We start from the raw sequence: 18,145 nt of genomic DNA, 5'->3' as shown, positions 1-18,145 counted from the left end.
TATATAAAATAGAAGTGAAAAAGTGACATTAAACCTCTTGATTTTTAGTCATCCAGAAACAGATACAGCAGAGATAGAACAGAAAATTATTTCACTCAGTGCAGTTGAGATCATGTAACATTGCTGAGACAAAGCCATCGAAACTGCAGCTCTATTAGCAATAGCAAATGAAATGCATCTAGAGCACTAAAAACATTTCCTTGCCAATCCTAATTTTTTTTGTAGTCAAACGCTGTAATTTGCACCATTACTTAGTATTTATACAGAAGAAGCTGCCAATTGTGTAAGAAAGGTCCATCTTTTATCTGTCCACAAAAAAAAAAGTTTGAATCACTTTAACAGAACTAAAAAAAAAAAAAAAGGAAATTATATTAATAAATCCAAAGAACATAGCAAGTATATAAAAAAGAAACAGCCTTCTGCTTCAGCTCCCAGAGATGCTAGCTTTGATGTGCAATTAAAAAAACCCAAGAAAACCAAAACATTGAGCTGGCTGTGTTGTTTTTTTTTGTTTTTTTGTGAAACATAGCAAACAAATGACTAATCTCAGCAGTTACTCTAGCTGTGTAAAAAGAATGGTCACACTGAATCTAATTTCAACGTCAAAGTGAATTGTGGGAATGAAACCACTCTAGTCATCCCATGGAGTGACACAAAGCCCATATTCACAGGATCCACAGCTGCTGTTGTCTGTAGTGGGATGGACAGATAAAGGAGCTGAACATCTACCAGAATATAACAATATACAATGGAGCAATATAACATAAAGGCCACCTGCTCCTCAGCCCTTCTAACATATATGCTGCAATGGTGCCCTGACATGCCTGGCAGAGCAGGTGAGGGGCTGATTTCCAGCCAATTTTCTGGTGCCTGTAATACGAGGCCACCAAGGCTTCCTTGCATGACAGGGACTACCCAACCACGCCAGTCTGGCCAGCACCTCAAACCAACCCTCAGGCAATGCCAACAGCCTGACTGCTGAATGCAGCCAACCCCTCACTCCAGTGCAAGGCCAGCACCTCATGCAGGGGGTACAGCTCTACACCTCCTGCCTCAATGAACATGCTTAAGGGACACAGATGCCTGCATAAACAAGCATTACTTTAAACTGGCTCCCTGTGAGACCAATGCAGTACTCTTTGGAAGCCCTCTCACCTTGAGAAGGCTCTTTGCAGAAAACAAAAACTGAAAATACAGCAATAACAGATAGCTCGAGCTTACCTCTGTGTCAACCCTGTTTGTATGACAAGTGAGAGATGCTTAAATTTTAAATCCTCTAAGCCAGAGATAAAAAGTACTAACAAACTCATGGTTAGCCTTTTCCCAGATTGGTATTGCAACACCCAAAGTTTTCTTTTGGCAACTGCTCCTCCTCCTCCATGTGAAACGAATGTCTCCTAGCAAGCAGCATGAAGTGAAAAAAAATGAAAATTCTTTTCAATGGTAGAAACCCCACACTATCCAAATGTTTGAAAGGAAGATACATTATGATCTTAATCATCATTACTTGAACGTTAACGTTTTAAAGAAAGAAGCGGTACCTGTAAGACAGAAGCCCCACTGTGCAGAAACTGAAGCCCAGCCTCAGCAGAATCGATGCCTCCAGTTGCCAAGATGGGAAATCCTGGGAGGGCACGGGCGATGGCAGACACTGCGCGGAGGGCGATGGGCCGGATAGCATTTCCTACAGAAAACCCGGACATTGGGTTAGCAACGCCCCACAGACCCCGATGGAACCTGCACATCCCTCATGGAATAGCAACGTCAGGAACTAACATCTAATTCTGAGGCACAGAGGTCCTATTCATTTATAAACTGACACCAAGTGTGTTTCAAGTGGTATCAACACTTGTACAGCAAATTATGCATGTGGCTGGAATACAGAAAATGGCACGAGCATTTGGATAAACATTGCAAAGTCAGCTTGAACGTTTTAGCTGATGCTCAAAACAAAGACTAACAATGTCTGAGGCAGAAAGCAATACTTTACCATACAGTACACTGTAGACAAAGAGATCTATGTTTCTACATAAAGAATCAGGTTGATTTTTTGAACATAAACGCTATCCAAGTAAGAGCAAACATCTCATTTATTTATGTTCAACTAAAAGTTGTTTAAAGTGCCATTTCACTGCACTTGACATTTCGTATTTTATTTGTTTCTCCTTCTGGATGTTTGTAGATTCAGATAATTCTTTAAGTAAGACCCCTCTAACAATTAATATGATAGTCAAATTCTCAAAAGAATAAAGTATATTCATTTATGGTAATGTCTCCAAAACTGCAGCTTGTATTTCAAATAGTACATAGAGGTTGAGTCAGACAACCCCCTGCTATATTTAGAGGATTATGATTAAAGTCTCGATACACTGTGTCTGCAATGCATCTGTTTTGACTACCTTCCACTGATGGTATGCAAGTATTAAAAATATGCCTAGAGATGCTGCTCATTAAATGATGGACAGCATACACAGATGACAATGCCAGTTATTTTTTAGGCTAGTTGGGATTTCTCTAGAGAACTCCTGCATTATTAAAATTTCTACTTAATTTAGAGAACCTTTAGCCTAATTTGATGCTGTCTTAGGGTGACTTTATGATGTTGTATCCCATATCGCTTCTCTATGCCCTGAAATTAGTTTTGTGCCTTTCTGTGCCTTTAAACTGAGCCTGAGAGGGGGGAGGAAAAACTGAGCAAAACTTCTTCATAGCAGTTTGCAGCTTCTTCAAGGTCACACAGGGATAGAGACTTTTTTTTTCCTGCTGCGGCAAGAGAGAGAGGGAGTGGAGAAGCACTCTGCTTGCTTTCTCAGCCAGCTTTCAGCTTTCTTTTTCTCCGGAGAGAGATGGAGAGGTGAACTTTTGTTTTCCTGGGACTCTGATTTTTCCCTTCTTCTCTGCTGGACTGTTTCAACATCAGAATACATTGGGGAGGACTTTCCACCAAGGCCTTGGCCCTGGAGGTGGGCCCACCACCCCGTCCCAGCTCCAAGGAGGGGGAGAGAGAGACTACGGAAGGACTCTGAAATTTTCCCAGGTTTGTCTCAGCAGATCGAGAGGTTTTATTATTTAGCATCATTATCCTTTTCCTGTGTGTTTTTTAAATAAATAGTTTTTATCTCTTTCCTTCGAGGAAAATTCATTTTTTCCCAAACCTGGTGGGGGGAGGGATGGTTGTAACCTGCTTTCTCTCAGAGGATATATTTCCAAATTTGCCCAAACTGGCACAGCTGCTATAACTGGGCAGCAATACAGTAGTGTAAGGGAGGACACATCACACCCAGAGGACCTGAATGGCTGTGGCTGGCAGGCTGGTTTTTTCCCCCCTCAGTACTGTATGAGGTAGCAGCAACTAAACTTTATGCACATGAAAGGGATAGCCTAACTCAAGATGCACTATTGATGTGTTTTCAGGAAAATTAGAGGCTGACTGATAAGAATGTGAAATCTCACCAAAACTGCTTTAAAGAATCTAAGATCCCAACAGAACAGATCACAGAAAGGAGCTGGAGTTGAGCAGGAATTTTTCCTAGGACACTAGGGCTGAATTGATTGTATCGTGTCTGAAAGGAACAGAATGATCCTCTGAAAGAGGATTACTGCTAAGAGTCCAAAGAGCAAATATTATGACATAATTAATGGTCCCGTCTTAGAGAAATGCTTGAGGAAAAAAAAATGGAAACCATGCAGTTTGCTCTGACAGATTTACATATAAAGCCTTTTGGAAGGCATGGAGGCCAAAACATACAATACATGGCCAAAAACACTGAAAGTAATCTTATCAAAACCAGTAGTTCATTAAATTCTTCAAATACTCAGTTTTTGAAATTGAAGCTGGCAGTAAGCAGCAGACTTGCTATATTGCTTTCAGGCTGACATAGCTCCAGAATCTCACTGATGAGGTAGTTGGTTTTCAGAAAGGTGAAAGAATACAGACACGGGTAACTCTGAAATTATGTGACTACAGGGAAATTTCTTCCCAATCTGCTTTTGAGGCATGAAGGTTTATACACTTCTAACCCCAATGTAACTCTTTAGAGTTTGCTTTCAATGAGTTTTAAAGGCTTGTAGACCCTCGGCCTTAAAGATACCTTGTAGTAAAGAGTTCCACAAGAAAATATAATTAGCACCCTTCTCACTTAAATGACTCTCTCTGTACAGTGGTCAGTACAGGAACAGGACCAGATGACAGCTTATTTATGGTTTCAGCACAACAGGTAATCAGAAAGGCCTTCATTCAGCCCAAAGAAATCAAGCATATGATTCAATGAAGTCTAGCAGAAACAGCAATGAGACTTAGAATTTATTATGGAACATAGGTACTTTTTAGTAGTAGCTGAATTTGATATTCATAATATGAGTTATTACTTACATTTGGTGATTAGTAAATTAGTGATAAATTGGTATGATTGCAAAAGTATTCAATTCATTTATAATTCACCCAAATGAATTTAAAAACATTTCAGAAGTGCTTCTGATGAGAGTAAATAAATGGATGTAATGACAATCAGAGGGTTCACTAAGGTCTCACCATTCATCCCAGCATTTTTTTTATTAGTCTACATCACGTGGAACAAGCACAACATAAGATGCAGCCATTCTCCCTTACATTTTTTCATCAACGGTTCAGAAGCTTGTCCCTCTGTAACAAAAGCTGCTGGGCTGGAATACCATGTGATTTGCTTGTGATAGAGATCCTACTGCCTAATGAATTGGTGAAACAACCTTCCAGATTAAAGGAAAAAAAAAAAAAGAATGAAAACCATAGAAATGATAGTAATGCCAAGCTATTAAAAAAGAAGGCAAATTAAAGAAAAAAGTTAATGAACACTCAATTTGACTTACAGTCTCTGTTTTCTTGTATTTTCATACAAGTACTATAGGAAGGTAATAAATTCCATTATAGAGATTTGTGGAGAAAGAGTTTTTAGAAGGCTGAAATAAAGGAGATTTAATGCCAAATTTTAAAAGATCTGTAAGTAGTAGTGGGAATTTGCAGAACATTTTCTGATAAATCGAAAGGTATTTAAGAAGCTGAGGTCCAAATCCAGCATGCATTTGAAAGACAGCTCACATACTAAAAGATAAGCATCTACCACATACTTTGACACGTTGGGATCTGTAATTCCACTAGTTAAGCACCCGTAGCTGAGGAAACTGCTGATATGGTGCTCTCTTGATAGAAGTGCTACAGCTGCTACCAGATGCTAGATCTGGCTATCATTTACCTTGCTGTAAAATAATGAGATTTAATAAACAAAGTCCATTTATCAAGACCTCAGGCAGGGGAGTGAGATATAAAAATGAAAGACAGAAAAATACTTTGTGGAGATGACATGCTACTTTATGCTGAAAGCTCTTTCAAACCTCATTAATTATGGAATAAATATTTGCTATTATAGAAAGACATAAACAATGAAATAATTACAAGATGTGAAAGTCCCTGACCTTTTTCTTGCCTTAAAACAAAGAGCTTTGGCTTTCTCCTTTTTTCTTCTTCTTCTTTTTTTTTTTTTTTAAATAAAAAGTAAGACTTTTCAGACTATCAGTCAAGGAAATCCAATAGCCAAAATCCAACATGAAGGAGAAACAGAACATACATCAATCAAATGTGTCTCCCTGATCAGAGATAGGCAGAGCTGCTCTTGTCCACTGAGGACAGCAGGCTGATGACAAACTGATGAAAGATATTATACCTGCTTGTTTGTTTGTTTATAGTTCCTTAGGAAGTAAAAACCCTTTACCAATGCCAGAAGACACATGTTTTATTATGACTTCCTAAGTACTTGGAGTCCCCAGATGATGTGATCCTGTCAAACACCAAAAATGTTCACTAGATTGAGGGTTGAGAGCCAAACCTTCTTCAAGAAGCCTGGTGTTAAGTTTCAAGCAACCCAGGAGCTTTGGGAGCTCCTAGCAGAAACAATGCAGACCTCTGACCCCAGTGATCCACCAATCAGAGAAAAATAATCTCAAAGGTCTTCAATACTGGGCTACCTTCTCACTTGCAATATATTGGACCAACTTGATAGTTTAAGGTTTTCAACGCATGTATGGAGCAGCTCTAATGAGGCCTTTAAGTAAAGATGATCCAGGTCCATTAAAAAACAGCCAACAGAGTCAATTCAGACTGGTACTACTGAGACTGAATCTTGAAAAAGTCTGAATGATCTTTATTGAACTCTCTATCAACTAAAGAAACAGATTCTAAAGGAAAGCAAACTCTCTTACCTTTGGATAGCAGATCAACTAAAACCAAATTTTTTGTACCTATGGTTACTAGATGGAATAAAAATGAATTTGGGTCATAATTCTCCCCACTCCATGCATTTTCAAGTAAAATTATTTTTTAATTTGCATTATATTATATTATAAATTTAATATGAGATTTAAACCACTGAGCCTAAATATTACAAAGAAAAAACAGCTGATACATAATTTTTTACTAATAAATTACCACTAAAGTCTGTGCTGCTAAAGAAATGTAACCCCCCCAAATCTAAGCAACATCACCTTTTGTCCCTCTGTAGATACCTTCTTGGAAGAAAACTGACATGGTTATCTCCCAGACTGTTAAAATTAATCATGATAATGACAGCAAATAACAAACCTGGGTGAAAAGAATTATACAAGGAAAATGGTCTGGAAAAGTTCAGGCACCATAGATAATCAGTCAAATGATTCAGAAAGTAAGTAGGTAAGAAAATTTGGAGATAAGAAAACTTTGTTTTCATCAGAAAACATAATTCTTTATTAAGACATTTTCTGCATAATGTATATGCTGCCTAATGCTGGTGATCAAAGCACTTTACATAATCTGCATTTTGAAGCAGTTCAGGGAAACTTGCAGGTTACACACAAACTATTTGCATCACATTCCTTCTGATTGCAATTATCCTGCTCGTTCTTTCTTTCTGCCACCTGTAGGTGGCCACCATAAGCTACACTTATCAAATAACTCATTAGCAGGGTTTTCAATACTGTCATATCCAGATAATTAGCAATTTATTTAAATACCCAATTTCTGTGGAAATAATTGCCATGGAATGCCCTGAACCTACTTTTTATAAACTATAATAAAAGTGTTAAGATAATCCCTGACATTTGCAAATGCCATTAGTTCACCTTTCCTTTTGATAGTGCTATGGCATTATGTTTAAACAATTACCCGATAACGCAGCAGTTTAATGAAACAGTGTAGCAGACACATCCTTCAAAATGACCAGAGAATGCATTTATATGCAGAAGAAAATCCAATGAACAGACGTGTTTAGAGAGAAAGACTATCCACAGTTGTTATGAGGTCTGCCAATGAGACACAAAATATTTAGTGCACGAAAAAATATAGGAAGTTCCCAGAAAGCAAGAGCAGGGTGGACCTTGCCACAACTTAAATGGTACAGAGCGTAGCACTTCTCAAGATCCAGAGATGACTCCTCTCACTGCTCCCTATTTCCCTGCCTGGTCAGTCCTTCAGTCCATTACTACTCATGAACAGCCATTTGCCAAAATCACTAACTAATTTACTCAGGCTCTGACTATTTTCAACCAAAAATTTCAGTTATTCATGCACCAATGGAGAATTTGAGGGAATAGTCCTTTTATGGAATGTCTCTACATCAGTCAGCCTACACCTTCAAACCAATGGCTATTTAATGTTTCATGCTATTCAAAAGTTGTGATGGGCGATGCACCAACTCTACCAAATCAATGGCAAAGGTTCTGCTGACTACAGAGAAGTCAGGACTTAGAAAAAAGTTAATGATTCTGCCGATTTGAAACAATTTCTATCTCACTCTGCTACAGCAGGCTCTTGAAATCATATCAATTGACGGGATTTTTGTCAGCATATCGTGACTATCTTGATACACTGATAGTGTGTCAACAGTTCTTCTGATAACTATTGACCCCTTCCTTTTAATTTCAAAGCTTACATCAGATGTGATTCTGTTTCTGATACATACAGAATTGAACCCAACCTCTGAGTAGAAAAAAGAGGCAATCATTTTGCTTCATATTTCCTTTAAAAGAAAGTAAATTTGTACTCAAATAGAAGAAAAAGCTGGAACTTCCATAATCACAGAGAAAAATTGGTGTCCTTTTTAGGATTTAATTTTACTATTTTTGAATTAATATAAATGATTATTTATGCTCTTTCAGCTGAAAATTTAAAAAATCACCAGAGTTCTCATTCAATAAATGTTTAGTACTCATCAGAGAATTCTCTCAATTAAAAAAAAGGCTAGAATCAGAGAAAGAGAGAGGGAAAAATTAAATTTTTCTTATCTGTAAGTATTATTTATCCATGGAGACCTGGGGGAATTTTCACTCATATCAAACTTCCGTAGGAAAAACCAAAAGGACAGATATAGATTGTTTTGTGAATGCTGCAAGAAGTGGTTAATCATTTCCTAACAAAGCCATTCTCTCACTGAAAACTACAGATTCACTAGAAGTCAATACTTCTGGTTGTCAGCATGAAACCTAGCAAAGCATTTTCTGTTGCAATTCATCAAACGTTCATTATTTAATTTCACTCATGGTTCCTACTTTGGTTTGACTCGGAGCTGGAAATTGTCTGACAGTGCTTTCCATGTTCTCTGGTTGGCTCTGGAAGCCCTTTCATTCCCTTGACTGCTTTGCTCTTGCTGCCCACCATGACCTGGAGCCTGAGCCAGCTGCTCTGGTGTGGCGGGGCTGAGCATCCTCTTCTGCTGCAGGAGGTCTGGCACCTTTTGCACTGCAACCCTCCTCTGGCCAGGACAAACCTTGCCTGCTACCCAGAGAGTGCCAGAGATAATCAGTAAAACAAATAACAATACAACAGTAGTGAAAAGGCAATAAAATAGCCGAGTTAAGCTCCCAGCATAATACAAAGAAAAGGACATGTGAATAGGACCAGCGTAACAGCCACCAAAAAGCCCATCTAGAAAATATTGCCAAGTTACCAGACAAGACCACTGCAGCCATCACAAAGGGACAACTGCATTCCTACCAAATTCTTCCCCTCAAAAGATGTGAGTGGTTCACTTTATCACAGGGTAGGTCTTGCTGCCCTTTTATTCCGATGCAGAGACAGATGTGTTTAACCTGGAGTCTGGTAGAAATGGTGCTGGCTATTTGCAGATTTGGTCAAAGGCAGCCTTGCCTCTGTCAGGCTTGGCAGTGCTACCTTTGTTTGAGCTGGTTTTAACCTCCATGGTCAACACGACCCTGGAACCAGGACGTGTGTGTATGCCCACGTGTCTGTGCCAGTGTTTTAGCACATCCATAATTCTAACCGCAAAAAGTTAATTTAGTACAACTAAGGACACACTGGAAGAGATGTGACTGCCTGCTGAGCAGGGAATTGAGGCTCCTACACTGTATTTAAAAAGCCAGAATTACTGAAAAATGCAGTACAACAACTTTTCAGGTCATTTACAAAATCTGATTCATACCTTGTGCTGTTTAATAACCACTTGTCCAGGAAGTCCATCACAGAAAGGGAAGCAGAACTTCAGGAATTACAGCAAACTAAAGAAATGAGGTCTAGATAACTAGAAAGCTCAGATAAAGTATTTCTTCCTCACTTTACATAACTCAAGTTCATCATTGTCCTATTTTGAGGTTTATCTATCTTATTTTGTCTATCCCTCTATTTATCTATCTCATCCAGTTGCTGTTACCTAGTAATAAACAATTTTATGTACCAATATATTTAGATCCATTTATGGATACATAGATATTAAAAATACAATGGCACAAACACAAATTTTTGCAAAACAAAAGACTCTGTTTGAGTAGAAAACACTGTATTTGCCTGTGCATTAGTGTCTACATACACATCTACTATATTATTATTATTACATATCCATATAGTCCGTGTGAGTATATATATATATGCACACTCAGTAGATGTATTTCCATATTCACATATACATAAAACAGTGGATGACACGTCCCCTGATAAAACCTGTTATTTCAACACTTCTAGTGAAAAGTGTTAAAATAAATGGCTCATCACATACAATGTGTTAAAATAAATGTTTATTTCAACACTATGTGTATCATAGCCATTTATTTCAACACTTCCCATTTCTCAAGACTCACACAACCAAGAGTAGGAGAACTGATAGCTATACCTAAGGTAGCTGAAGCACACAGCCCTACTCTGCTTGCCACAGGATGAGTAGGAAGTTACTTGACACTTTTTTTCCTCCCAGCAATAAATGGAAACTCCCTACCTTGACTGTTTGTGGGGATCTGCATGTGCCTGTAAGCCAGTGGGCTGTGTCATTGTTTGGAAAGAAGGGCCATACCAGAGTCTTTTGAGATATTTGGGAAGCAGGCTGCCGCTACCAGGGTAGGGCTGGGAAAAGAAGCGAAGCATGGGGGCTTTTGAGAATTTCCCTTTGCTGTTTCTGACTTTGACACAGAAGCATCCAGGCAGACAAAGATTTATGTGATCAAGAGCAAAACCTAGAGCTGTTCATACTGAGGGCTGGATGGGACGTGATTTTTGGAGCACCAGTTATAATTTGTTGATCAAATTACAAGTTAGAGAACATCTGGGTTCTTACTCTACCTGCTGAAAACAGTTTACTGGGAGGATTCTTCAGCTCAAGACTTGCCTTATTAATTTTAATACAGAACCTGAAGGGTCTTTGGAGCAGCAATTTTCCACCATTAGGTGGTCTCTAAAGTACAAATATAGTCATTGGGAGCTTCCTGTTGGTGCACTTAGATTAGTGTCAGCAGCTGAACTCACTCCTACAAGCTGAGCTCAGACATTACATTATAGGCCAGTGCTAAGCCAGCATCAGTTTCCTTCTCTGCTTTATTTTGGGAGGAAAGCACAAGAAGCTCCCATTTTCTGGCAGCTCCTGCTGGAGCCAGAGGGCACTATGCCTTTCTAGGTCTGTCTCGAAGGGACAGAGACAGGATGAGGATTAAGAAATTTAAATAATGCACAAAACATGCACAGAACCTCCACAAACCTCGACTTCTCTCTGAGCAATATTTACCACTAACTTGCCTGTAATGTTTTCTTACAGCTTTCCCTGCTTTGAAAAACTTTAAAAGCATGACTAGAGATTGTCTAGGCCCCAGCAAGACAGTGTGGCCTTAAGAAGATAAACACTTGGAGGGGCATTCTCTTTTCTTTTTCTTGTACTTTTTCTTCCCTGAAATTGCAGATCTGTTGGCCAGAATGGACAGAGCACAAACCCACAAAACAAACTAACGAAAGGTCATTGAAGACTTTGCAACCAGCATGCCCTATAAAAAGACTTTTGCACCCAGACAATGAAAAATTGAGACCACATTTTCACCAACTCACAAATAAATTCACTGCCTCGAGCCAAGCCATTTCACAGTGCTAGGTGCCTATATTCAAACATCTCTCTTCCTGTAAAATTATTTTCTCCCCATGTCACTTTTGTCAGATAAAACACTACAACCATTTTGTAGTAGAATAATCTACAATGCAATTAAAGTTTTCCAGAAAAAACCCACAATGTTTTCACCCTTTCACTTTCTTCAAATGTGATTAGTTCCAGAAAGAGCAGGTATCATCACTCCTTTGAAGGCACCGTAGGTTTTAAGATTGGTCCTCAGAAGTTGGCAACACATAATAAGAGAGCTTTATTCATAAACATCAATCAGTTTCAAGAATGGCAGTTGTTCACAGAATGGTAATAATAGAAATATTCAGCTAATAACTACTGTAGACATTAAAACACCATATGACAGACACGCCGTGCTCATTACACAAGTGCGCTTTCTTATTATGGTTCCATAACTAGGTACATAAGTTTCTAAATATTTAGTTCCTTACACTTCAAATTATTTTTAGAGTAGATACTAAAAAAAGGCTCTTCCCCCAGAGGGTGGTTGGGCACTGGAACAGGCTCCCCATGGCAATGGTCACAGCACCAGCCTGGCAGAGGTCAAGAAGAGTTTGGACAGTGCTCTCAGGCACACGGTGTGACTGTTGGGGATGGTGCTGTGCAGGGCCAGGAGTTGATGATCCTTGAGGGTCCTTTCCAACTCAGCATATACTGTGATTCTGTGATCTTTTTTAAAATGAAATTTACAGGACAATCCTTAGTTTTCCATGAATGAAAAAGAACCCCCCCTCCAACTGACAGTTGATACCTTGGCTTTAGCTGAGGCCTTAGATGTGCATGGATGACAATTTTAAATTTTGTTTTCTTTTTCTCCTTTTAAATAACCTTCACAATTATAGGAAATTTCATGCCATTTCTTTAGCTGAGAACGTACAGAAAGCTGAAGAATGTACAGTCCCTTAATGGAAAGCAAAATAATTGCTTGTCCATGCTGTGTAAACTATTTATGGCATAAAGGAAGCCCAAACCCTATTTGCAGAGGCCTTTACTAGCTCTGTATATATTACTGAGGGCTGGTAATTAAAACGTGGTTATATCAGTCCTGCTTGCGACCAGTCACACAACTCAGTGCTGAATTCAAGAAGAAATTATATACCCGTATCATAACTCTGCTTTCTGCATTAATGAAAAATAACAGCATTAATAGGCCTAAATATTCATTTGTTTCATGTATTGAGCAACAGAAGGGGGTGCAAGGGAATTTAGCGTATTGCTCTGTCAGATCACTTTAATTATCCAATGAGGGCAGCTCAGAGGGTGAGTAAGGGACTTAATTGATGTAGTTACTCATCCCCTCAGCTTCCACTGAAGAAAAATGGTAACAACACAACTCCTAAGCTGCATTTGTTGGTCTTCAGTGATCAAAGTAAAGGCCAATTAACAGAAAGCCAGGGGCCCACAAAGTGTTTGTTCATTTTAAAATACTGATCAGAACACACACTGCTACTGCTAAACACACACCAGCAGTATCTGGCACTTACATAGTGCCTTCTAGGAAAGGATATCCAAATGCTATACAAAAATATAATATTTTTCTCTCCCAGAAGAAAAAGACAGCAAGGGGAGGCCTGGCCATCTGTATAGAGTAATTCCACCTGAGCAGAAGAGGCAGCAGTCAGCCCTCCTGGTCACAAATCCCTTGTCCCAGAATGTCCTCTTACCCTTTTCTCTAAAACTGTTTGTAATTTAAAGGATAACGTTTTAGAAGTATGCTTGTAAATCAGCTCAAGCAGCCTCCTCTCGGAAGTAAATTACATACGAATGTGCAAAAAGCCTTATTCTGTGTGTTTTCCTGGATGAAATGTTATGCCTGTTCACACCACAGCCTCAAGCATGGAAATACAGGGGTTCACATAAGCATTTGGGACTGTTGCTGTCACCCACAAAGGAATTACGTTCTCATTCCTTCCTGTTTTTCTCTAACCTAAAAGAAAACATATCTGATTCACTTCGGGGGCAGTATCTTCGGGCAAAACTGTGTTGCTTCCTTGTTTTTCTTGGTCATGTAGAATTCTTAGGAATTCTGAAGGTTATTGTAGGCAGCCAATGTACACACCAAAATGAAGGTATTCCATTTGCATGAGCTATCACTAACATAACACTGCGTGTGGAAAACTCAAAGAGGAAGACTCACAAAAGCATAAATGTTCCATGTGAAACTCTAACACATCTGTTCAGCACTGGAAAGCCTGCATTTAAGTCCAAAGCACTAGAAAGCAGAGACAAGTGCATTTTTGGAATTAAAACAAATGATGGTAATTTAAGGAAATACTATGAAGCACACAAAGGCTGTACAATGCCATATGTTGCACAATGCATCTGGTAATCAATTTAATGTATATGCCAAGTTTACTAGAAGCCCAAATGGGCTTAAGTTCTTTACTCAGAAATTCAAAAAGCAAACTACAAGCATTACAAACACAGTGATCTTACAATTAGTAAAAAAGTGGAATTTTCTTTTTACCTACAGAACACACAAAAAAATTAATCTCCTAAATTACTTCCCATAATGAATACATGTCCAAATTTCACTTTTGATCAATGACTTTCATAAAATCACAGTTTTAGAACATGGTGTGTTCTATAGTTTAAAAGATAAATGTGATTTTAAAATTATTTTATACTCAATGTTTACTTCTGGTTTGTAGGTTTGAAATCATGTAGGTTTTATGCTGTCATTTGTGATTCTATACACAATACACTACTGAAGATGTCATCAAACACCAATGTACAGCCAATCTTGCAAGTACTGTGGTCCTAAATCAAATATGAATCCACAGTTACAGTATTAAAAATACAGCAGAAATCCCTAATTCAAGTGGACAGTATCACCTATAAAGCCAGAATGAATGGTGTAGGATAATAGTTTCCAGACTTGGGTTACAGTGTCAATGCAGAGACTTGAGCTGTGCTAACTCACCAAGCTTGATCTTGCTTGCCAGAGCATGCTTGTCAATATTTAGCTCCCAGGGAGCATGCCACGAATCTTTACAAAAACTAGCATAAATACAAAATACTATAGCAGCTGCTGTGATCCTTTTTCTAACATGGAGATTAAATTGTTGAAATTTGTTTTGAGCTTTTTAAACCAGAAGATGTGTCTCATATACCTACTGTAACAAGAATGTGAGAAATAGTGTTAAGGAACTGCAGTGCTGTTATTAAGGCTTTTTAAAATACATAAAAAACCAGATGCTTACATTAACTTACATGATTGGAAGATATTTTAATGTCAAGCTTAAAAATATCACTTTCTCCTGTAACATCAGTTTAGAAAATGGACTAGGATAAAATAACATGCACCTGTGTTTTCAAAAAGAGAAATCTAAGCTGCACCAGTAAACCCTGCCTCATTTACTTGCCTAACCACTGGAATTTCACCACAAAATGTAGGCACACACTGTCTTAGGCATTTGACAGCAGTACATGTACTAATATGTAAGGAATATACTAACCTCAGATTTCTGATGCGTCAACAGAGCTAGAAAGGAAGCCACCTCTGAGAATGCCTGACTCCTCACAGGTATGAGGGGGAAGCCTAAGAGTCTCCTGGTGAAGTGCCTGACATTTAGGGGATAACCCTCAGCTGTACTTGGTTAGCACCTCTGCTGACATCTGCTGTATTATCTGAGCTTGGCTGCCCTGGGACAGCCCCAGAGGGCTCTCAGACACAGACTCATCGTGGAGTGCATCTCAGGAAGGCAATGCAGGTAGCAAAGGCAAAAGAGAGCACCACTGCTGTCTGCCTTCTGTGCTAACCTTTGGCTCAGTGCATCTCATTTATGAGAAACAGAAATAGCAAAGGACAGTGGAGGGAGCCCTGGAAAAGCCCAAGTTTGGAAAAGAGACTAAGAGTGACAGGTTTTTTTTAGGACCCATTTCCACTATCTGACTCTAAGAGTAAGCTAGGGATGCCCTCAGAGCTGTAAAACACTAAGCCTGAAACAAAAGAAAAATAAACACATCAGAAAGAAATCTGTATGGCAGCCCCACGCAGAAGGGAAATCCATACTAAAATTCCCCACACCAAGGTGGAGCAAGACTCCCCTACATCTGGCAGGGTTTACCTCCTCTCTGGATACCTGCCAAGAACTGGTCCTCTAGTGTGTTTTTATAAACAAAAAATATGCAAACAATCTCTCCATTATACCAATAAATCAGAATGTACCACACAGTAGACTTTTTCCTAATATTTCTTGAGGAAAGTAAGTTGCCAACAGTTTTTCCTTGGAGGTCTGAATTCTTCAAATCCCACCTTCAGTAAGTTCTGAAGAAACTTCTCCATTTATATATAAAAAAAGAACAGATTGTTTTAAGTACTGTTTGGCAGTACCTTCTCTGCAAGTGCACAAAATTTATCAGGGCCTAGAATGAGAAGATTTCTCTGAGTACTCACTATTGAAAGCTAAGCAGCTCTTGAGCAGGCATACATATCCAAAAATTGGTGAAAACACTGCCAATTCTGGGGTATTCAAATAGGTGAGCACCTGATGTAGCCTTACCAGTGTAAGTAGAGTGATACCTGACAGGAGTAAGGTAAGCTCAGCCCAATCAAAATACAGACTAGAGTAAGCATACATTCCTTTGAAAAACAACAGGTTACTCAATAGGGTCACAAAACATTTGGGAATGGACGAACACAACTCTAACACAGTTAGCTATGTCTTCACTGGCATGCCTACCTGCCAAAACCACACAGATTTCTCCTCATTTTGAGCTGCCTGAAACAAAGTTCTTCACAGTACCAGCCTTACCTTGGTGCTGAGTCAGGTGTGGTACCACACATTCTACAGACAGCCCTCATGCCATTAAAAACACCCTCTCTATGTATCTGCAATGGATTTCTTATTCTGAAACAGTGGGACATTGTGCTCAACAGTTCTCTCTCTGCTCTCACTTAACCCAAATAACAGTGGCTCAATCCCTGACTACGAGTGTCTTCTGGGATTCAAATGGAACTTAGGGAAGATGGTTACACAGTGCATGTTAATAGGCAAGCCAATTTCAATTACCCAGCAATGTAGAAACTGCAAATTGATCATAAACTGGAAAACTGAATTCCTACAGCAGGTTCCCTAAGAGATATTGTAGGATATGTTTGTATATCCTGTGTGTGAGTAGGACATTTCTACAGCTCATTGTATACAATGAGGTGCTTGCATGAAAAGGCACATTAAAATGCAGATTCCCTAGCTGACTACTATATACTAGATGCATTCTTTTGAAAGGTAAAAAAAAATGTCCTAATGGTTGTGAAATACATCCATAAATGCTTCTGGCATGCATTCACTAGGGATGATGTGATACCCAGTGAAATACAAATCTAGGGTCTACCCAATTAAACAAATCTGCTCTATTTTGTCTTATGTATTTTATGTGTGAAGTTGGCACTAGGATTTATTCCCTATTCAAGTAAGATACTAAAAAATACAGAATGTTAGCAGGATTTAGGTGAATAAAGATGCATTCCCTGGCGAGTTCATAACAAATCATTGCTAACCAGTGGTAGAACTTTCCAAGGCTACATAGAAGCAGGACAGCAGCAGTAATGATGTTAAGTACATCCTTCTGGTGCTGATTGGTATAAACCAATGCCTTAGGTTTAAACTTGTTCCAAGGAGAATTTCTTTTGGCTTTTTTTTCCCTAAACCCCCATATCTGATTGTCAAAATATCCTGCAACAGGATTAATCATAGCAAGCACACATTCACGTAACTGTGAAACCCTCTCTTCAAGACACTTTGTGACCCTTTTCTAAAACACATCAATCAAGCACTTTGTACGTGCTGGGAATGGTGAGAGCCTCAACATCCTCACGGAGATGCGTAAGCTGTGGAGGTGACGAAGGCTACTGATCCAGAGGGAGGAGCTCGCACACAATAGAGAAGTTGGGGTGTTCTGTCAGCGGTGGCAGGATCCCCACAGTGATGAGAGAAGACAGTAGTAAGTCAGCCTATTCTGCAAGCACAGCTGTCCCACAGAGAGAAAGAAGAATGGGAAGAAGCTCCAAACTAGTAAATGTTAAATAAGAAGTCATTTTTCTATTATTTGTTAGCTAATATTTTGATCTGTAAATGTGATGCAATTTTTTTTTCATAAATGTAAAAACATGTTTACTCTTCACATGAGAACATGCCCTCCACAGAATAAAGATGGGCTCTACAGACAACATATGCACTTGGTGACTAGAGCAAATCAATATGCAAAGCAAGGTACTGAAAAAAATGAACATGCTTGAGACACACCAGGTCAAACTCAGGGGTTTTAACCTTTGCTCTGTAACAATTGTTACTCCGAATTGTTTTCAAACTCTACCAGATTCTTGGTGTGGTTTTGGGTCATCTTTGGGAGGGATGGAGATTATAATTAGAGCTTCTGCTCTGAGTGACGGGTACAGTTAATAATTTCAGCAGAAGGCACTTGTCTCATTGATCACTCTTAAGTACCACCTGTACCACCAACCCTGCTGTTGATTCGGCTATGGAACAAGTCAGCAGAAAAGATTATTATGGCCACGCATGATCAACAATAGGAGCTTGTAACACTGACATGAAATCACATCAATTGGGAGCCTATTTCCTTTGCCAGGTCTTTCCTCAGCCTCCTATACTGAAGCTCCCTAAACTCTCATAACAAGTATACAGGTTTTAATGCATCATACACATACACTGCAAACAAAGCTTTGTAGACCTACAGGCCAACTTGAACACTGCCACCAAAACCACCTTCTTTGCGCTCCAGTCCACAACCACATG

General features: G+C 39.0%; 1 protein-coding gene across 8 annotated transcripts in view; it reads right to left on the bottom strand.

Annotated features, from left to right (window-relative positions):
• DPYD (dihydropyrimidine dehydrogenase) overlaps nt 1–18,145 on the bottom strand; it is a 366,543-nt gene that overhangs the window by 65,478 nt on the left and 282,920 nt on the right. For all 8 annotated transcript variants that reach the window (XM_069022646.1, XM_069022644.1, XM_069022647.1 and 5 more), the window contains one exon: nt 1,542–1,684. In XM_069022646.1, the coding sequence (XP_068878747.1) occupies nt 1,542–1,684 (143 nt within the window). The remainder of the gene's footprint in view (nt 1–1,541; nt 1,685–18,145) is intronic.

Source organism: Aphelocoma coerulescens, chromosome 8 (assembly GCF_041296385.1).
Source record: "Aphelocoma coerulescens isolate FSJ_1873_10779 chromosome 8, UR_Acoe_1.0, whole genome shotgun sequence".
NCBI lineage: Eukaryota > Metazoa > Chordata > Aves > Passeriformes > Corvidae > Aphelocoma > Aphelocoma coerulescens.
This window is presented reverse-complemented; position numbering and strand designations above follow the sequence as displayed.